This window comes from Lissotriton vulgaris, chromosome 2_1, assembly GCF_964263255.1.
Source record: "Lissotriton vulgaris chromosome 2_1, aLisVul1.2, whole genome shotgun sequence".
In the NCBI taxonomy this organism is placed as follows: Eukaryota; Metazoa; Chordata; class Amphibia; order Caudata; family Salamandridae; genus Lissotriton; species Lissotriton vulgaris.
In genome coordinates, this window is record NC_141687.1 from 429,705,474 (window position 1) to 429,728,141 (window position 22,668).

Here is a 22,668-nt window from a genome sequence, read left to right on the forward strand (position 1 = left end):
GGCGTCAATAAAGATGTCACTAAGAACTGACTGTTCCTTTAGTGTTCGCAGGAGTTTAATGACAAATCGAAACAAAAGCAAATGGGGATTTCCCAGGTTGCTGGAGGTATGGTGTGTCGAAAGAACTTGTTGTGCTTTCTAGGAATCCAAGGAAGTAGCTTCTGCCGTTCTTTGGACTGCAAGGGCTATTTACTTAAATATGGATCTGATTCTTATGCCATTATAGGGATATTATTGATTATAGCCGTATAAGGGCATAAAATAGCAATATTGATTCAGGTTCCTAGATAAAAACACAATAATAGCAGATTGTTGTATTTATCAATACCATTCTACCGAGTCCTTGAATGGTAGTTTTCCGTGTTTCCTGGCGGGAGTTATTAATTAATAACTTCTTGCCATGTTTTTTTTTGGTTTTACTTTTATTTTTCAGTTTACACAACATAAACAAGAACACCCAATTGGCATCATAACAGTGTATGTATACAGATCGACCACCTCATTATAACTTCTTACCATGTTAACCTATGTGGCTGGGGATCTGCAATTGGGAAAATGAACTGGGCAGTTTCTCCAACAGCCGGGCTTATAAAATATCTTTTATAAGGACTCTGCCTCTATCTACAGGACCCTCTCAACCCTGGAACACCTAGGGGAGACTTTAGGGGTGTTGAATATGTAAGCATATTGCAGATCCTCACTCCACAGTGCTCCTAGCACAAAAGTCTATTTTGGGGAGCACTTTATTAAATTGGGGGCAGTCAAATGTGCAATTTAACTAAACCCAGGCATATAAAACCTATTTTCTAAGAGTCCTCCTTATTACCTGACCCGCCACCACTGGGACACTTAGGGGAGACCCTGGGAGTACCTAATATGCCAAAATATTGTAGTTTATTAATTTCTAAGTACCCCAAATACCAGAGTCTAGTTTGGGCACAATTTACATGTTAAAGCAGTTCTGAAACATAGGGATGATTTACACTCACCTCAGCAGTGCACATATGCAAGAGTAGAAAGGGCTGCTGGTCTCTAGACTTCCATGCCCTATTATATACTAGGCACCTAAAGGTAGTTTTGAACCCCTTGCCCTATTATGTAATAGGGTCTTATAGGGGAGTCATGCCAATTATAGGGGTACCCTAACCCATAGTGTAACCTACTATATGTAGGTGTTTTCACTGTACTGTATTTTAAGCATAGCATAGGCCCTGGGCCTGGTTAGGCAGGGCCCAGGGACAGTCAGAGTCAGTTACCACCAGTACCAGTCAGCAAAGAATGGGGGTGCCCAGGGCACAAGATGACTTTGCAACACTTGCTTACCGAATCCTCCAAAACTGAAGCAATGCTGGATCGATGCTCCCTACCCTTTCAGTTCTCTGACTGTATCCAGGGTTCTATAGCAAAAACACATTAGAAACAGATCTATAAGAACCATTAATTACCGCAAAGCCCAAACACACTATGGTGCCTCCCGGTGGCCGATTTGGGGTAACTGTGTAATAAGCCCTTCAGCTACCAGGATACAGCCACAGAACTGAAAGGGTAGGAAGCATTGATCCAGCAGTTCTTCGCTTTTGGATGATTCAGTAAGCGAGAAAAGAGCAATAGAGGAATCCCAACTGGTGAGTATCACAGGACTGTAGAGATTAGAGAGAAGAAAAAATGTTTAGGTCCCTGCTTTAAAGAGAGATAATTGTGGAGGGATTATCTCCATTTAAAGTAGGGACCTACAAGTTTTCCTCTTGCCTCTGATCCCTCCAGTCTGGAAATACTCACCAGTTGGCATTCCTCCATTGATTTTTGCTCGCTTACCGAAACCTCCAAAACCGAAGACCTGCTGGATCGATAATTCCTACCCTTTCAGTTATCTGGCAGTATCCGGATAGCCGAGTGGGTTGTTCCAGAGTTGTTCAACCCCGGTCGGTACAAAAGAGCGTTTGGGCTTTCCAGTATTTAATAGTTCTTATAGGTCTGTTTCTAATGTGTGTTTTATTTTGCTATTGAGACTCGAAGGGTTACCCAGTCGTAGTAAATTCCTGAGATGTTCTGAACCACTGTAGCATCAATACTCACCTGCTTCTCTTTCTCTCCCCTTACCTCTCTTTTCCCTGGGAAACCGTTATCTTCCTGCATGTGATCTGTGATGCGGCGGGTGCGCTGTCTTAGAGAGAGGCAAATTATCTCTGCTCCTGTGAAACCAGGACCAATAGTGAAGTAGCTAGCCCTATCGGCGCCAGTGGTGGTGTCCGCGCCAGGCACAGTGAAGAGCAGGGTGCTGGTGAATATATTCTCCATTTGGCACCCCCTCATCGAAAAAACGTATTGAGAAGTGGGGTGGGGGCTGTAGCTGCCCGAGACGGCCACCGCTCCAAAAACTCAAGCCGCCCGGGGTGTACCAGCCCCCCTCCCCTCCCTAGCTACGCCACTGAGGACCAATCTCATAACCTCCCCGTTAACCGCCAAAGTCATGCCCTTATTACAAAGATTTATAAAACTGATATGATATTATTCAACTGGGGGTCACTGCATTCAAGTCAAGACCAAATATGTTAGGTAATGCTCAGCAAATCACTGGAGAACAGCGTTTTCAACTCTAACAATTAGTTGAACTCAAGGTTCAGATCTTATGTACAAGACCCCAATCTTGTACCAATACATTCAACAGGAACGCTACACTGTGGGGCATTTGAAGTATTTATTTTTCCTATAAATTGTTTGTCTTTTGTGACCTCTGAACCTCTAGGTGCACCGCAGAGAAGCATGGCATTACTGTGCATGTTGACTTGGCCATGTAAAAAACGCAGTATCAAAAGAAGACAGAGCTCAGTTTTGTATAGGTTTTTATTCAGTCAAACTCAAGTGGTGAATGCCAGATACTTTAGCATCTACACAGGTATCACAATTACTTCCACAGGCAGCAGCAGACTGTAATTTGCAATGTATAGTATTGAAATATTTTCCCTTTCTTGTTTTATATCCTAGCACCCATTAATCCACTCCCTTAAATCAGAACTTTAAATGCCAAAGTAGAGTTAAGCATTTCAAGGTTACCACATCGAATCTCTAACAGAGCAAGGATTGTACCTCCACACCTGTGGGAAGAGTTTTTACTTAGCTGTGTTTCCAATAGATCTGAGGTATGTGGTCAGAGGAAATCCAGAACCTTTTTCATTTTCAATGGATCTTGTCTTTTTGATTTAGAACAGTGCATAGCTGTTTTTACCCAAAAGGGACACATTTCACCAGCAGTGTACTTTATGCATCTAGTGTAAGTGGATTGCACGTTTCTAATGCCCTTACCGGAAGATTGTTTGAACTTGGTCCTCGCGGGGCACAGTCCTGCTAGATTTTTGGGATACACACATGATACATTTGCATTCATTTAAATGTGGTCATTTAAATCTACGGTGGCTATCCTGCAAATCTTACCTGGATCCGCTCTTTGTAGACCTACGTTATTCAAACCCTACCTTATAAGTATTGTTAAAGTGAACACAAGCATAATGTTTATCCTGGATACCTTCCTCGCCTAATGCCGGGCTAGAGATCCAAATGTATGAAACAGGTTGATGGAGGTAATCTCTTCTTACCTCACACTCACCACTTAACTCGGAATCTCTCGGATATTTGCACATCTTTTTTTAACCCTAGCTCTACCCTTTCAGAATTGCAGTCTTCCAGAAGAAATGGACAAACAGTATGTGGCTTTACACAGTGTATTATTAGATTGGATTTTTTTCTCAATATGGACACCAGGTAATCTGCATGTCCAGATTTATTACATAAAATATTATTTTGTCAATGAAAATACTTATTTTAGTAGTTATATAAAGTTGAGCCCTAGGCTACTTAAATTTAGTACTGGGATTTTTTGTAGTTTTATTTTATTTTTTGTCTGTTATCCATCTTGCTGTCAATATGTTTTGGTTCCATAGTGCAATGTATTTGTTTCTTTTGATATTTGTAATCATTTTGTCTCCATTTATTTCTTACAGTCTCATCATTTACAAATATGAACAGTTTCCAAGGCCTTCTACTGCCTTTCAACAGTGATTATAAAAGTTGTCTTCCTGTCCTGATGAGACCTCACGTTACGATTCGCGATTAGATTATGTCCCATTAAAGACTGGCTTTATTGAGAAATGTGAGGAGATGCAATGTAAAGGTTTAGCAAAAGAAAAAGTATGTTTTTAGATAAAAAGTTGTATGAAATAAAGAGACTGGCCCACATCGGCACAATATATGACAACCGGTCCTATACCTGACATATCTAGAAATTCTGTCTACACAAGAAAATCCCTAAATGTCACTTCAAATTATACGGCACAATTCCTATAAATAGCAGTAGCCACAGTTTCTGATGTGATCATAGGAAAGGTGTTTTCCTGAAATATGCAAATGAAATACAGAAATTCATTTTCTTTCGCATTAAATAAGAGGTATCTATTGCCACGAATACATGATTCAGGAGTTCAGAAGCCAGGATAGGAAGTAAATAAAATTTACAAGAAAGGAGGTCAATGCCGCCCTAATCGACGTCTAATGAGAATGTATGCACAATGAGGGCCAGTCCAGGGTTTGGCTAATTACTCGTTTTTAGAATTCTAATGAATTGGTAAACCATTGTGATTAGAAATAAAATTGGTGGCATGATGCCAACATGTATTTTCGCATATCTATCTTCATATATAAATATAAATATATATATATTATATATATATATATATATATACACGAACACACAGAAATAATAAAGAGAAGTCATTAGATGAAAAACCATGTATAAAACTGGCATTATGCACATGTTTTAGACCATGCTTCAAATGATTATTGAAGCCATATCAGTCGCCATTTTTAAGTGTTGAGAGAGTAAAATCACATCAGCGATTACGCAAAAGACTGCCAATGAATGTCTAAAATGCAGAATTTTCAAATTATTTAAATAGTATAATGGGCACTTGTATTTTTGTGTTTCCAGCCTCGGAAATCCCTTCATAATTATAAAATCCAATACCAAGCAATTTGAACGAAATGACACACCACTGGTGCATTGCAATTTGATGTGATCGCCAATTCCACAAATACATAGTAAATTATATGGTGCATGTGTCGACTCTGTAAACATTCCATTTCTAGAGCAGAGGTTTTCAAGAACAAGCACAAACCTAAGCCAAAAGTTATATTTGCGCCATGTACAACAGTCGCGTCTTCATACTTGTTTCACTCCTGCATCCTGTGCACTCACTGCCTTCAGTTTGGGGACATCTCTCAGCCTCCCTCTCCCCTGTGGGGCAGCTGACTCCATGCAGATACTGCCAGTCACCAAGGCGGAGGTGTTTCTGCAGGGGCTTGTTGACTAGTGACTTGTGATGGCCCAAGACTACTCGTTGCACAGGGCAAATGGCGCAACCCTGCATCAGATGAGTGAGGTTCATGCGCAGGCACGTTTTCCACAGAAAGACATGTCAATCAGCGAAATGCGCCTTGAGTATATTTCGCAAAGGGGAAATTATACTACCGAGATACATTTGTCTTTTGAGATGGATGAACCATCCACATTTATCCGGGTGAGTTACCTCACTTATTAGCGCAATATAAGGTTTTTTTTTCCAAAATAAAAATATTAATGGGGATCTTACATTGAGTGGAGATATGCTTTTGTAGCCGACATACTATGGAAATGAAGGAGAATTTGGGCATACTTTGGGGGTCGCTCTCCACAAGCTGAATCAGAACAACTGTAAACAGTTGCCCCAAAGTCCTATTCTGCCTGTTGTACAGCGCTCTAACTTCTGCGAGGTGGGACAGGCACGGAGGAGTTTCAGATGGTTTTAAACTGTGGCTGGAAACATTTGATGAATATGTCAATGCCCTTCGATTGGCCATGGGGGAAGACATGGTCTTATTTGCTCCTCCATTAGTCTGAAAAATATTGAAAGTGCCTGAGGACAAAAAAAAGTGTTTTTATGATGGTAGGCAAATATTGGTACGTGTCTCTCTATTCATCCACTGAAAATGGTTATACCAGGATATTTCACGCCCACATTCTCCGAGTTCGCCTGTGTTCACACTCAAGGAAGAAACTAGCAAAGCACTATTAGGCACTACTACTTCCATTAAATATCTTAAGAAACAGGGCCCTCACCCTTTAGTCGCTCCCTGAACCACAATGCCGACCGTCAGATGACAAACGTCAGGCAATGAACTAAAAATCACTTTGTCACGAGTTTGCACATTTCAAGGATCGTTCATGAGGAGCTATGGCGGGGAACAGAAGAGGAAAGTGCACAGGCTTGTACAAGTAAAGTGCTGCTCTTAAAACATTATATTAGAAAGAGGAGGAAGCCGTATGGTACAATGCTACATAATGCGTCTGGGAGGCATGCCTTCTCGTAGTGGTTTCTGTAAATGCTGCTCTGGAGCACACTAAGAATAGATAAGTTACATAAATAAGTCATTGAGGGATTGCTGATGGTGCAAAAAGAGGCAAATGTCTTCTGCAGCGAAGTTTCTGTGGTCAACCAAAGTAATATGGACTGGAAACGCGTGCCACAGGGAATGGAAGCAGTGCAAGTGAGACACATTTTAATGGGCGAGCGGTGGTCGCTGATGTCCACTGCCAAGTATAACTCGACTGGCCCTCAAGGGAAGCCACCCAGACTTCCCTGTCCGAAAGGAAGGAGAAGGCAGGTCAGACTCCAGTGTAACCGACTGGGTTATTTTCCCAACTAAGATCTCAGCTTAGCCCACTAACTAAGAAGCAGTCGGTGGATAAGGGAAGAGCTGGGAGCTTTCAAGAAGCAGGTGATTGGGAGGAGAACCAAAAGTCAGGTGTTGTGGTAAGGCAGCTCAAACATGCTGCACGCCTCCTCAAAGCTTTCGTCCATGTCCAGCCGCTTCCAGAAGGACTTCTGCTTCTTCTGCAGCTCCCGTCGAACGCACTTCGGGCAAGGGACGGTCTTCGACTTGCACTCTGCGTGAAAGACAGCGCCACAACATTCACATCTACAAAATGAAAAAGTTGAGAAAGTCATAAAAAGTAGGCAAAGTTTATCTGTACTGTTACGCAACTAATGTGACAGCGAATTGGTGAAGCTACACAAGGCCGTGAAGCACTTGGCCATCAACTTCGAGAGAGAACACCCACACAACCACCCACTTAAGCAGAGGTCTGAAATTAGAAGGAAATTCATGCCTATATTCCAAATTTTGAGAATGTTCACCAATAGACTGGTTGAGGGTCATCAGTGAAGAATGAGGGTTTTGAACCCCTAATTTCGAAAATGACCAATGGCTTCTGGGTTTACAACAGCACATTACATTTCCAGTCTTAAAATGGAACTTGAGCCCTCATCCCTCCAAAAAACAGAAAACAAGCATAGGCATAAGAATAGGTCTGGCCTTGGCAGAATGGTGTAGGCATATTATCACAAACATAAAAAAAGAGAAGAAAATATATCACCACTTAAACATAACCATCATATGCTTGCAAAAAGAATTAAATATACAAAACACTGATTTACTATTGAAGTTTGTTTTAAAAATAAGAAGCCTTTCAGTTGCGCCATACATTTTTTCCTATTATTTGTGTAGGAAATGAGAATAAACCACCACTTAACCAAGAACTGAAATTGCAGGTATCTGCAATGTCAGTTTATCACTTTATAAAAGGCATATGCAATATAAATCACCATCTAACTGGGCACCCAAAGTGAAGACAAAAATTAATAGCTGGCATTTAAAGTTAATGCTAAAATACAATGAAAACCAAGCTTTGGACCAGACTTATCGAGAGGAAAAAGAACACTATTTCTAGGCGGATGTGAAAGATGTGCACATGCTTTGTGCCCCCACTCAAAGTGAAGGGAGCCAGTGGGTAAAGGGGGCTGACCCATTTAGTTAAGCGATTTGCTGTAGAGGAGGAAGGCAAAATGTGAATGACAATTTAACTGACCAATTGCTGAAGTCCGCTGACCAAAAGTCCCTCTATGTATGTATTTTATATATGATTTACAAAAAATAGACTGGCGCAACAGCTAGAGCCATCTCAAAGGCCACACCCAATAATAATTTCAGATACATGGGTAAATCACACCCTAAAGAAATCATCCAATCAGTGCGTACCAGATGTAAATGTCAGAATCCTGAATAATTAGCAGGGGCACAAAACAGGGATGCCCCCTGTCACCCCTGATATGTGAAACAGCAGCTAAACCATTTGCATGCTTAGTACACAACATGGGGACAGATTGAGGGCTAGAGTTACAGGGGATACAACCCATAATATCACTGTAGGTGGACGGCCTCTTGATATACCTGAGATGTCTGCACAAGCATTGGACATTTTGTGTTGGAATTAGTGGGACATGAATGGACCTTGCGCTTAAGACTGAACTGTGGGAAATCTTCCATCTTCCTAATATAATGAGGTGAAATTAGAGAAACTATGCCAAGTCGCCATGTTCAAATAAGATAGGAATAGACAATATTTAGGTATCTAATGGAACAAATTTCCATAACAAAGCATGAGGTGGTAGATGGCAAATTAGCTATGGTGATTTCAGCCTTAAGACTAACCTAAAATTCTGTACTTGTCTCCCATTATAAATGATGGACTACAAAAAGGGTGATGCTTCCTAGATTATTATATTTCTTGTGAATTTGCTGGTATTCTTGACAGCCCGCATGTCCACAGAACTCAGTAGGATGCTCACTGAACATATATGAAAGGAGGGGAGCTGTAGGGTAGCACTAAAAAAATGATATTCCCAGCAATTGAGGATGGACTAAGAGTTCTTGATTTTGAGCTCTATTACTGTGAACCTCAACTACCGCGAATCTCAAAATGGTGTACAGCACCTGAAGCACAAGACACAAAGATGGCACTGAACCAGCTACCACAGGGAGCGTTGGAAAGAAGGACACCCTGGTCTATTTTGCGGTGGCAAGTATAGGTAGAAGCAATGTATGAAAGAAGGCAAATCAGTTATACTTGGGACTGAGGTATGCTGGAAATGAACAGATCTTATAAATATGGGAGTAAGTAGGATTAACTAAGATTAGAGAAAATAAGGTGAAGAGAGACTTTCTGGACTTATTCCATCACAACGGTTTGCCTGGAGGCCAGTTCCTGACATAGGCCAAAATCATATATGCTCTGATGCAATTTACTAGAAAGACAGGAAGGTAAGCCTAAACTATTTACAGTATTAGAGTTACTTCAATAGGAGTTGGCAAGCGACTGATTAGATCACTATATAAAGCGCTCCTACTGGAGACCAAACTGGACTTGACTCCCCTCAGAGACAAAAAGTCCCAGGATCCTGCCAGAGTTCCAGAAAAAACTGACTGGACTCTAATAAAATCGAATGGACCATAAACGCCAGGTTCAAACTGTTATAGTTCAACTTCTTACATGGGACCTATCTCCCCCTAGCAAACTACGTACGATATACAATCTCCCATTAGCTTACCTAGATGTAGGTCAGATGTTACCCAGAGATGAGGGAGTATTGGACTAAAATAAGCAATATCATAAATTAGGCTACTGGGAGTACAAGTCTCATCAAAGTGGAACAGTATCTGCCAACCTTAATGCCTAGAACTCAGTAAACTAAATCACTACCGGGGGAGGAGCCACACGCCTGAAGGAAATGGCCGCGTGAACTCTCGGCTCTACTGAGACCGCCCGCCGGCCCGACTATCCTGCTCTCTATCCTGACTCCCGAGCCTCGGAGCCGACACCGGAGGAATTGCGGGCCCTTTTGATCCGACCCCTGGGATCCTGCTCGCCCCGGAGCAGGAGATAGGTCTGCTCCAAATCTGGGCTTACACTGGGGCTGAAGCCGGGAGCTCGAGTGCGCAGGCCACCTGCTCCAGGAGCGAATAACAGGGGGGACCCTGGCTGGAAGTTGCCGGTCGGGTCCCCGCGAGTGGGGGTTTGTGAGCAGCGGTGGCCGCAGATTGCACCGGCGGCATTGTGGGACTCCTGCCCCCTCCCACAGACATTTGGATGGGGCTCTGAGGGGGCCCGGGAGACATCGAGGCTCCTGATTTCGGCGGCGGAGACTGCGGAGTGCAGAGCGTCTTGACCTGGATGGGGGGTGAGTGTGGACTGTGGTCACGCTGTGGGCCCCCCCTTGTGGATAACGCCTGTGGCGTTGCGGGACGCCCGCCGCCAACCCCCCCCCCCCCCCCCCCCCCCCTCCTGACTGTAAATTGTGCTCTGAGGGGGCCAGGAAATTGTTGTGACTCCAGATTTCGGTGGGGCGGCTGCAGAGCGTTTTGACCTGGACGAGGGGTGAGTGTGGGCTAGGGTCACGCTGTGGGCCCCCCGCCCCTTCCGGATAACGGCGGTGGTGCTGCTGGACCCTTGTCCCCCCCTCACCCTTACGGGCTACAGATTGTGGTGCCTGGGGTGCCCTGAAGATCGGCGAGGCACCGGATGTCGGCGAGGCCTGGCGGGGAGCTTCCTGACATTGGTGGGGCTAGATGTGCATGGGGGTCGCGCTTTGGGGACCGCCCTCCCCCTCTTGGACTCTTCCTTTATGAGCAGTCATCGGCCAATTTTGAAATGAAACCCGATGAAACTGCGAGTCTGCCCCGGTGAGGTTTGGGACACCTGATACCTGACTATTTTATAGTCAACATTAAGGCGGACGCGGGATCACTTGAAAACAGTGACTGTTGGATTCTATGCTCTATTTTGAACATTTTTACAAATCTCTTGTGTTGCTAATGTTTACTTTTTAAAATATAATTGCTGCTCACCTTCTCTGACCTGCATTCGACTCCCCGGTCGACCGCAAGAGCTGGTCGTTTGTAGTGGAGGGAGGTTCCTAAACTTTGAATTTTGCACATTCATACTCCCTTCCGGTGCGAGGAGGTTGGCGCTCTAGTGCCCAAGCCACCTCTATTTAAACTGAATGCCACAAGCGATGTGCAGCAGATGCGCCGGCGGCGTGCTGAAGGCACGCTAAAGGCAAGCGCGACTGCGCCGGTCCGAGCCAGGACAGCGCCAGAAGCCAGGTCCCCTGGTCAAGCCACCCCAGACCTTGGCATTGCAAGTAAGACCAAACAATACACTAGACAACAGCTGCTTGATCTTAGAATCAATAAAATTTTCCACTGCCAACATGATCTCCTGCCACTCGTTGAAGGTCTTTTCCGTGTAGACTATGTCAGTATCAGAGTAATGCTGACGAAGCAGGGCCGACCTGTGTAACATCAGATTATTCTCTATTAAATAAGGTTCTTCCCTGCACAAAGCCTGCCCCTTTCCATGTGGTATGTATTCCATAAATGGAAGCCAGAGGACATGGAAAAAACATGTTTGTAATGTTCGCTCTTTGCCTAGACATTCCATTGAAATTTGGGACTTACTTTCCTCTATACAGCCTGAGCTTGGGTTTTTAACTGAAACTTGGCTAAAGCCCCACTCCACACCCTCTGTCGCTCTTGCTACACCGGAAAGCTATAAGCTTATTAGGTTGGACAGACCAATTAAGATGGGGGAGGGATTGCTATCGCTCATAAAGACAGCATTAATGTTTCTGTTTTGGATGAGTGTTGTAGTATACAGATGGAGGTTCTTATTTTTCAAATTGATCTGTCATCCCAAGTCAGTTGGAAGGGGGCCTTAGTCTATCGCCCGCCAGGCCCTTTAGCAGATTTTTCACTTTTACTTATTGAATTAATAGCTACTCATGTACTTGCAAGTAATAATTTCCTATTACTAGGCGATTTTAACATTCATAGCGAATGTACCACCAATGCGGAGTCACTAGCCTTTCTGAATGACCTTGCATTCTTAGGCCTAAATAAACAGAATGAAGGTCCCACCCATACAACTGGCCAAACGCTAGACATTATTTTGTCTAACTCCCCCAATGTATGGTGTGAGTCACCATAACAACTAACATGGACCGACCATGCTTTATATGAATTTTCCATTAAGAGCCATAAAGAAGAACATAGGGGTCAACATTCGGATACATTTACGACTTGTAGGCAATGGCAAAAGGTCTCTCCAGAGAATTTTCAAGCCTCAATGGAAGTACCACGAAATAAACACTCAGACAATTTAGTAGCAGCCTTAACCAACTACAATCTGGCAATAACCCGAACCACTGACCACCTTGCACCTCTGAAACGTTCTCCCACCCACTCAAAACGCCCGCAAGCTGCCTGGTTTTCCCCCCAGTTACATATACAAAAACAATTGTGTAGGAAATACGAGAGGAAATGGCGTGTTACCCATAAGGAAAGTGACAAAACTCAGTTTTTAACTTCTTTGTGAAGTTACCATAGTAGCATTAAGACTGCACAAAAAATCACATTTCCACTCAACTCATACTGGCTAATAATGCTCCGAAGGTTTTATACAACATTCTTCCGTCATTTATAAAACCTAAGGCCTGTGAGAATGTTGAAGCACCATCATAAACATTATGCAATGATATTGCATTAAATTTTTCACAAAAAATAGAATTAATTTAAGAAAAAATTGTCTCTTCGGGAAACCCACATCAGATGCTTGTGACCACAGAAATTTCAGAATCAATTCCTTCCATGCTGCTCTAGAATTTTCCCCCACTAACCACAGCAGACATAGAGGCCCTAATGCACCAATTGCAGCCTGGCTCGCCTTGCGATTTGATTCCTGATAGAATAGCCAGCTCCCTAATCCCTCGACTATCTCCATTGATTGAACATCTTCTTAACCACATCGCTGCTGTGGTTATTTTTACCCTGTGCTGGAAATTGCTATTCTACTGTATTCATGACGAGCTCAGCTCGTCATCAGCACAGCTCAACTGTGCCTCATGACGAGCTGAGCTCGTCATGAGCATGGAAGGGGTTAATTTGTCAATAAAGGAAGGTTTTGTTACATCGGAATGGATAGCTGCACAGATAATGCTGATTCGCAAGAACACTAAGGCCCCTCTGACTGATCTGACCAATCTTCATCCCATTTCGCTCTTACCATTTCTGAGTAAATTAATAGAGAGATACATCAACAAACATCTCTCAAACCATGTGGAACTTTCAGGCTGTCTAGACTCCTCTCAGTCAGGCTTTAGGCCCAAATATAGCACCGAATCAGCCCTGCTAATAGTCACGGATAACATCAGAATGACTCTAGATAAGGGCCACTCTATGATTCTGGTGCTATTGGACCTATCCGCCGCGTTCAACACGGTTTCTTATCAAATATTGCTCAGAAGGTTGAGGGAAATTGGACTAAGAGACTCCACCTTTCAGTGGATATCAAGCTTTTTATCTGGTCGATCTCAGACGGTTAACCTAGGTCCATATCGTTCGGCACCCATGGAACTTTCCAAGGGAGTTCCATAGGGCTCTTGCTTGAGTCCTACTTTATTCAACATCTATGTGGCTCCCTTGGCCAATGTTCTAAGAAAATATTGGTTATTCCAATATCATATGCCGACAATACGCAGCTACTCTTTTCTTTCGATGAATCCACTCCCACTGTCCAGGAGACCTTCTCTTTGGGTGTGAGTGCCATCTCACAATGGATGAAGAATAACTTCCTCCAATGTAATGTTGGGAAAACTGAGCTTTTACTTTTCGGAGAGGCTCCCATATTATGGTCACCCAACAGGAGGCCTATTAATCTTGGGAAGCCTCCCATTCGTAAAGCCTCCGGTAAGAACTTAGGAGTCTGTTAGACCATGCCCTTACTTTTAAGGAACATATTGATCAGACAGTGGGCACATGTTTCCATACTTTGGGCCTACTTCGACGAGTCTTTCAGTTGCTCCCAGACTCTGTTCGAAGGACTTTGTCTCAGGCACTCATATTGAGTCGCCTGGGCTATTGTAACAGTCTATTGTTCTCCGCCAATGAAACCTCGATTAGTAAACTTCAGGTGGCTCAAAATAAGGCTGCACGACTGGACCAGAACATGCCTCCCAGATCAGCTTCGGCCCTCTTCTTTTAAAACTTCACTGGTTACCCATACGCCAACCAATAAAATTAAAATTCTGTTGCACTATCCCCAGGCATTGTTTAATCTTGGCCCCAGATATTTGTCAGAAAAATTCACTTTTCATCATCCCCTAACGTCCCTACGTTCTAGTACCAAACACTTGCTGAATGTCCCCCGAATCAGGAGAGCAAGATTAGGAGGAAAGGCTCTCTCATATCTTGGCCCGCAATACTGGAATGAACTCCCCCTACATTTAAGAGAATGTTCGAACCAGCTTCATTTTAGAAAGTTACTTACAACCATTTTGTTTTGCTTTTAAGTTCCACAGTTTCCGCATATGTAATTGATACGCGTCCAAAGCGCAGAGATACTCCTCGGAGTCGATTCTGGCGCTATACAAAACCAAAAATAAAATAAATAAAAATAAGGACAGAGAGGGATCTATAAGAGGATACACTAATAACATCCTTGCCCTTCTTCAGAAGAGTGACCAACAAGGCTTCTAGTAGTGTTGAAGGGAGACAGCCAGAGGACCTGGCCTTGTTAAACAATTTAGTCAAGATAGGGGAGAGGGTATCAGCGTACAGGGAATAGAATTCTAGGTTTAGGTATCTGTGCCAGGAGTCTTGCCCTGGCGCAATGCTTTGATGACTCACCGTACTTCCTGGGCAGTTATAACCCCTCCCAGCGCTTCCTCCTTCATAACAGGGAGTCTTTTGGTTGCAGCATCCAAAACATAATCATGGATGAGTTGGGTGCAATGCTCCCTCTGCTGCATGTAGATGGGAGTGTAATAGGTGAGAAAGATGCCATTGATCTCGATATGAGAAAACACTGGCTTGTGAGCAGCATAGCGCAAATGAAGGATCTGGGAAACCCGTCTGTCAGGGTTGGTAAGTCACGCGGACTGTCTTCCCGTCTTGTAGCACATGGTCATACATTTTGGGGTGCTCTATCAGTGTAGGAAGATTTTCCATTTCCTGATGTAGGTGGTCAGATGGGGCCAGGACCCCAGTTGGCGACAACTCCAGGTCAGTCAGTAGATTTTCCTGTCAAATAATCTCTGCATGTAGTTGGGCTCTGACCCTGTGCCTCATATTCCACCAGTGGAAAAGTTGCTGTGCCCTCATTCTCAGTGAAGTAATTCTGGCATGCATCCCCAAGATTTGATCAAAAGACCGAGTCATCTAAGGCAGCAACATTCAATTTCCATGTGGGAATGAGCTATCTGGGGGGGAACCGCAGGTACAGGATAGCAGAAGTGGGTTGTAGTTCAAGTGGGTTTTCACAAGGTATGCGGTTTGGAGTACCTGGTCTTGAAGTGTGGCGGTACACAGGAAGATGTCTAAGAGGATGGATAGGTCATGATGTCAGAGTAGAGGGAATATGCATTGCCTCTCAGGTTATGAGCCCTCCAGCAATCGGTGAGACCTCATTCATCCAAGAGCAAAAAAGCAAGTACTCTGTAGCTGTGATGCAGAAAGAGGGGGTGAATCTGTCTAGGTTGAGACTGTCCTCAAAATTGTAGTCCCCACTCACCAGTAGACGGTCGTGCAGGAGAGCAGTGATGTGAGGCGTCATGAAGGACAGAAAATTCGGTGGGGCTACTCATCTAGGCAAAGAATGAAGTCCCAAGAAGTACCCAAATCAGCACTCCCTCCAGCTAATGTGGAATAGGTAGTTCCATAGATCTTACACCGCCAATGTTTTGAAGTGCTTGACTATCCAGTATTGTGAGGTGGGTTTCCTGAAGAAATGTGACCTGAGCATTGTGCCTTCTGAGAAAGGCTTAATTTCTGTATTAGGAGAATTAAGGCCTCATACGGACCCATAATTGATAATACACTCTAGAGTTATGTAATTTTCAATTCAAAAAGTCTTGATTTCGATTTTTTTCAATCATAAAAGACAGTTACAGCCTAGGGCATTCTCAAAAAAAAAAATTTTTTTTTACAATTTAAAATTTAAAATTTCCCCTCATTTAACAGCTAGTAAAATCCACAGTTCATCACTTCAACTCTCGATTGACAGTTATTGGCCTACCGCCAAACATAAAACCCATAGATTACAATCATTAAATAAGTTATATTAAAAAGAAGAAACAAAACATGGATATTTAATTCATTTCTTTCATTAAAATTTTAAAATTCATCACTAGGTACATTACTCACTAAGTACATTTTACAGTTTCAAATATCATTAGGCCGAAATTACTGTAGGCTCATTTTACGGGCCTGAATTATCCACATCCAATGAAGGAATTTAGCTATGGCTATAACTACGGCTTGGGAGTTGTTGGTTCGAAAAATCCTGACTGCCTCACAACCCGTTCTGAGACCTAACTGGACACAAATAGGTTTTAACCAAGTTCTCCTAGGCACCTTATATTCTGGACAGGCAAAGAGAACATTCCCAATGACTTCCCGCTGATCAGGACAAAAGGGACAGGCCGAACCTTGTCCCCCGCGCCATTTTGCAGTGAAAGCATTTAGTGGTAATGTCCCCACTCTAATCTGATGATATTTCTTCCTGTCCCCTGGGATGGTAATCCAATCCCAATAAGCCTCAAAGGCCGGAGAATGCTTAAGTGCTAGGAAATCTGCCGTAAAAGATGGTTCAATACAGCGGCCAAATCTTTTTGCCTCAAGCATGTTCCAGTACAGGTCTCGAAATGTTTTCCTAGGTGGAAAGGGTTTCCCTACTGGGTCATCCCACAATGGAGATAATCCCATAGCCTTGTATATTGCTTTTACCTCCCTCATCCATGGTATTTTATGGGCCTTATCGGAGCTTCTCACCTCGAGGAAGGCCCGTGCGTACTGGGAGAGTTCTGGAGTAACCCATAGTCTCCTCCAGTAGGCAGCCGATCTATATCTGGCCATATCCTCGAGGCCATGAGACCCTAGGTCATAGTGGAGAGGGATCAGTGGAGTGGAAGCCTGTTGCGCAAAAATTTAATTTGCGCACCCGTCAACCTTTTTAAGTTACTGAGCCCCCACAGTTCCGCCCCATAGAGAACTGCTGCTCCAACTTTAGCGTCATAAATCTTTAAAACCGGGGTGATTGGCCTAGTATGAGATAAATAAAATTCCTTGGTGAGTGCTCCTGTCAATTGTGCGTGCTTCGTGACCAGCTGATTGGTGTGCTGTTTCCAGTCTAATTTGGATGATAAGGTTATGCCCAGATAATTAAATAATTGGGCCTGCTCCAGTTGAACCCCATCCATAACCATCTTCCCTCTGACAAATTTATTTTTATGTAGGACCATGAACTTTGTCTTAGATGTATTAATGACAAGACCGTGGTCTTTGCAGAAAGCTTCAAAGACTCCAACAGCCTTTTGGAGGCCCTGCTGTGTCTTCGAAATTAATAGCGTGTCGTCGGCAAACATCATCAGGGGGATCAGCTTGCCATCCAACTTGGGGGGCATCGGTTGGTTGCTGTTCAAAATAGCTGATCACCCTGTTGATGTATAGCGAGAAGAGTGTAGGGGCAAGTACACACCCTTGTCGTACCCCCCTTGCGATAGGGAATTTATCAGTTACACTTCCCTGCTGGTTCCAGCGGACTCGGGCAAAGTTATCTTCATGCAGTCTGATTAGGAGTGACAGGATATCCAGTGGGATGCCCTGTTCTTGTAAGGCTGCCCACAGCTTAGTACGAGGCACCAAATCAAACGCTGATTTAAGATCAACGAAAACTGCAAAAAGCATACCCCCCCAATTACACTACACGCCAATATAATAAAACAAATCTAAAAACTTGGTCGATCGTACTGGTATGGCTACGAAACCCTGCCTGTAGAGGCGACAAAACATCGTTTTCCTCTATCCAGCCCTGAATACGCTGCAGTAAGAGCCTTGCCCCTACCTTTTGCATACAAGCTATAAGGCTAATTGGCCTATAATTTCCTGGGTCCGAGCACTCCCCCTTTTTAAAAATTGGGATAATCTCGGCACCCTTCCAGGACTCCGGTATCTAGAGTTATGTAAATACAAGGCTCTGGAAGTTTTTCCCCTCAGTTTCAGAGGAATAGTTTAATATATTGAACTACTAACTTCACAGAGTATAACCAAGTGGTACAATGTATACCATGCCGACATATCATTATGAACTTGCTACAAAACATCCAACACGAGAAAACACATCTAATCAGCTCCACTCTCATAACTAAACTGAGTTGTCTGTCACACTGCATGGCAAACAAGGAATAAGCAAAATGAGTTGTCAAGTCGTGGCTGGCACGTATTGGGGGTGGCGGGGAGGGTGTTAACAAGGATGAGGAAAGTAGAAAATATAAAAATCACTTTCCCTCCCCTCAGCTTCACTTCTGACAAGTCCAAAATGGAAGCAGGAAAACACAGTCTTCCCCATAGCCAATCACAACACTGCAATGCAGCGTTGTGATTGGTCTAAGCGCTGTGGTTTGGCACTCACACGTGGACAGGGAACCTGTGCATGTTCCTCACCAGGCTGTGTTCATGCATGCAGAACATGCAGTGTGCGCATGGCGGTTTGGCCAGGCTAAGACAGCCGGCCAAAACGTCATGCACACTTAAGTGCTCACTACTAATTCCCCTACTCTATGAGCAGCCTATCCCCACTCCACAAAACAGTCTCAGCAGGGAAAAATAAATGTATAACAACAGCGTGTTATCCTTTTCTTTTTTTTTTTTGCACTGCTGAAAGCAGTGTGGTGACACTCCTCCACCTTAGCAGAGGAGCTGCCACTGTGAGTCGTACAGGAACAAAAGCATGTCTGAGAAATGAATAAGAAGCAAATTCTGCGGTTGATAAAATCATGTGAATGTAAGAAATGTCCTCATAAGCTGAAATCAATAAAATATTTTAAAATAATTTAATGTATGTATTTTTCTATTTATGCATTTTGTGATTACATGAGGGTGTGATTACATATGTAATCACAAAATGTATAAATATAAGAACTCAAGACATAAAAAGTAACGATTCAGCCTGCCTCTGAGGGTAACCTATGTGGAACGAGCTTATTAACCTCTCCAGTTAGGTACTATATGCAAAAATAGGACAGAAATATTTTTTATTAAAACTGCACACATAAAGTACGTCTCTTAAACAGGCATCAAATCTCATTTGTATTCCGAGCTCCACTCATGGCCGCAGTCTTAGCAACAGTACCTTTAATGGAAAACGACATTTACATCCTTTTTTAAAGTAAATGATGAGAGGTAATAATTCCTTTTGATCCTGATTCTGAAACCCTTCTCCTATTATCTACATTTATAGCCTCTTCTGAAAGTAGTCCCAGAGGCAATTCACATAATTGAGTATAAGTATTCACAAGGCTCGAAACGAAATATGGCACCTATGTGCAGTCAATTTACGAAACAATATAGAGGGAGAACTGGAAGACAGGTAGAAACATAAAATGAAGGCATGTAAGGAATACACAGCAGTTTAGCAGGAATTATCACCATCAACAGAACTAAACTGCCAATTCAAAAATATTTGCGTCTTATTTTAAATAATCTCAAAAATACAAAACAAAGCAGTTGGAATATGTTGAGAACCAAAAAGATAGATAGGCGCATTCGGGCTGCTCATCTGGAAGCAAACACAATTTCAGATTTTGGAATCTGAAAAACTATTTTCCCTGAAAATGAAATTTAAAATATAACAGAAAACAAATTCTATGGGTCGGAACCTGTTGTGTTTGAAATACATAAGAATTTTCTTTTGTTATAGGTAACACAAAATATGGGGCCAGATGCAGGAAGAAACCGTTTTGCGATTTCCTGATTGCGAATCCTTGCAATTCGCAATTAGGAACTCGCAAAACGGCATTCATGAAAGTGTGCTGAACACTTTTTGCGTTTCCTAGGAGATTGCAAATGACCTACCTCATGAATATTAATGATGTAGGTCGCAATCATTGGGATGGTGGCCTGCTGGGTCAGCAGACCACCTTGTCTGTTATTGCTTTTAAATAAAGCACTTTTATTTTTGAAATGCAGCCCGTTTTCCTTAAAGGAAAACGGAATGCCTTTCTAAAACAAAAATGAAAAGTTTTCTGTTCATTTTTTAAGAGTAGGAAGTGGTCCGTGGGACCACTGCCTGCTCTTAAAAAACGCTGTAACGAACATTCACAATGGGGAAGGGGTCCCAAAGGGATGCGTTTCTACAAGAAAAATTAAAAGAAACTTTTCATTTTTTAAGAGTAGGCAGTGGTCCCTGCCTGCTCTTAAAAAAATACACTGTAACATTCATTCACAAATGGGAAGGTTCCCCTTCCCATTTATGAATGGGTTACCACCTACTTAAAGTAGGTGGTAAAATGCGAATGTTTTGCAACAGCATTTCGATCATAAAACATTCCTACATACCGATGTGATTTGCTATAAGGAGGGGACGCCCTAAACATACCCCTTCCTAATAGCGAATCGAAAACCCATTTTGCGATTAGGAAACCGGTTACATTATCGCAAAATAGGGTTTACTACATCAGAAAAGCATTTTTTGCCTCCGTAAATGGACCGATTCTGCGAATCGGCCCGCTTGCGAAGACAAAAATGCTTGATGCATGTGCCCCACAGTTCCCAAAAACAAATATTTCTCACACAGAAGAAAAGCTAATTGTTTTACAGGAAGAAAACAGGCATTTTTTCGTTCCCTGAAATGACAATTTTAATGGTAAAGAAGTAACTTTCGAACAGAAATGGAAAAGCACATGTTCATATGCTAATAAGTACTGACAAAGCCAAAAGGCATGACTTTTTAATATGAAAAGTGTTTGTGTGTAAAGCATGAATGTGTGTTTTAAGTACAATGGAGGTTGGGGGCCAATTGCCACGTTAAAAGGAGTGTTAATATGGTCATCTGGGATGCAGTGTTGTGCTGTAGAGGGACCGCAGTACTGGTGGGAGTTAGTGCAGTGCTGGGCTGACAGTGCGTTGATGAGGTGTGGTAGTGTGATGTGTTGTGGTGATCGCATGGAGTCAATAATGTCAATGTGTGATATACCATGGTGGAAAATGGCAATGTGTGGTACTATGGAAAAGAATAGTGATCTATTCCCGACACTAAGACGCTATCCGTCAGGGCTGAATACTCGACAAATCCCGCCGCCAGACCCGCTGCTGCCCTGCTGTTATTTACAGAAAGGGCGGTCCTTTCCTCTATCCCAAAAGAGCATTGCCGATTTACTTGGGTAGAGAGACCTTTTTTATTAAAAATCACCTCAGACCTTAGGGGTGTTCACCAACCCACAAGTAAGAATAATCCATAAGGAGCCTTGCCGTATCATTCGGGCAGGGAGATCTTTTAATCAAAAAAACAACCAGTATCCAAGGTGTTTTTCAAATCTTTGACCATACGGAAAGAATTCTTACTATCTTATAAGGGAGATCCTCCGCTCAGTACAAATAAAATTACAGCTTTAAAGAGCCCTGCTGTATCTTTTCGGGCAGGGAGATCTTTTAACTAACTCTGGAATTGCAACATACCAGATTTTTAAAAACACGACCTTAACATCCTTCTGGCAGGCGGGAATACAAAATTCGTATTATCTGATATAAGCATCAAGAACAGACCCACTATTTTGAAAATATCTATAACCATCAGCTATACGTCTCAATAATTATTGATGTGAAAACCTGAAATTTACCTAGCTTTGTGTGGCAACTCCAGAAGAAGGCGCTGGCTCGCCGAAACGCGCGTAGAGACCCTATCGGCCACTTTTTATATGCTTTTTCTTTTAATACAACTTACATGTATTTGGTTACCAATGTATAAACTTATTGTATTTTTACTTATATGATGATTCATGTCTCTTGTTTATTGTATGTTATGCACTTTTTAAATATAACCTGAGAATAAAATAACATATATTTTCTTAACTTGTTGTAGCCATTTGTCTGTGATCACACCATATAAGTTGCCTAGGTTGTTTTTTGTCAAATGGTTCTTTTTCCCTGGCATAGGAACTTTTCTGTATCCGAATCCACAGGGGGTCCTCGTTAAATACTCAAGAAAGAATAGTGGAATGCCAATAGAGGGTTGATACCGCAGTGGAGTGAGGTAGTGTCGGGTGCTACTGCAGGATTACGGCTGGTAGTGTGGTGCTATTCTCTTGTAGTTCTAACATGAAGATAGTATTGTAGTGGTGGAGAGGGATATTATAGTGCCCTGGGTGTTAGATCAGGACTGGTATGGTAGTGTGTTGCTGGGGCGGTATTGCCAAACCCAATACTCCATTACCACCCCAAGGTGGCTGCCGTGGGGTGGTAAAGCAGTATTGGGTTTGTACTACTTTTCAGTAGGTTGTTAATTGAAATATAGTGGTGGATAGCGCAGTGCAGGAGAGTGAATTTGTGGTGCTGGGCAGGGGTAAGCACTGGGGTTGTCAGATACTTAGAAGTGGTAGCATAGCAGGAATGTATTAGAACAGTGAAGGACTGGCAGTGCGGTTGTATGGTGGTAGTGCGTTTGTTGTAGTACAAAAAAAAAACAAAAGTGATGGGTGATGAATTACTCCTAGCCACTGTTAATTATCCCAGTGCATCATTTTTTGGCCCACTACGCTACCTCCTACATAAACCAGCCATATGCAAATCAACGTTGGTCCTGCTTCAATATAAAGAGTCCAAACCAACCTGCCAGGCCAGGTGTCCTTTGACAGGAACATAAGCAACTCCAACCAGTTTTGGATTAATAAGGTATTTTCAGTGAAGTAAAGC

The 22,668-nt window shown here is 42.8% G+C and overlaps 1 protein-coding gene across 2 annotated transcripts in view; it reads right to left on the reverse strand.

Moving 5' to 3' along the window:
* Positions 1-5,678: 5,678 nt before the first annotated feature.
* PLEKHM3 (pleckstrin homology domain containing M3) overlaps positions 5,679-22,668 on the reverse strand; it is a 496,850-nt gene continuing 479,860 nt past the window's right edge. Inside the window, exon 9 of one of the 2 annotated variants that reach the window (XM_086955333.1) lies at positions 5,679-7,008. In XM_086955333.1, the coding sequence (XP_086811459.1) occupies positions 6,831-7,008 (178 nt within the window). In that variant the 3' untranslated portion in view covers positions 5,679-6,830. The remainder of the gene's footprint in view (positions 7,009-22,668) is intronic. The other variant, XM_086955334.1, reaches the window with a different exon arrangement.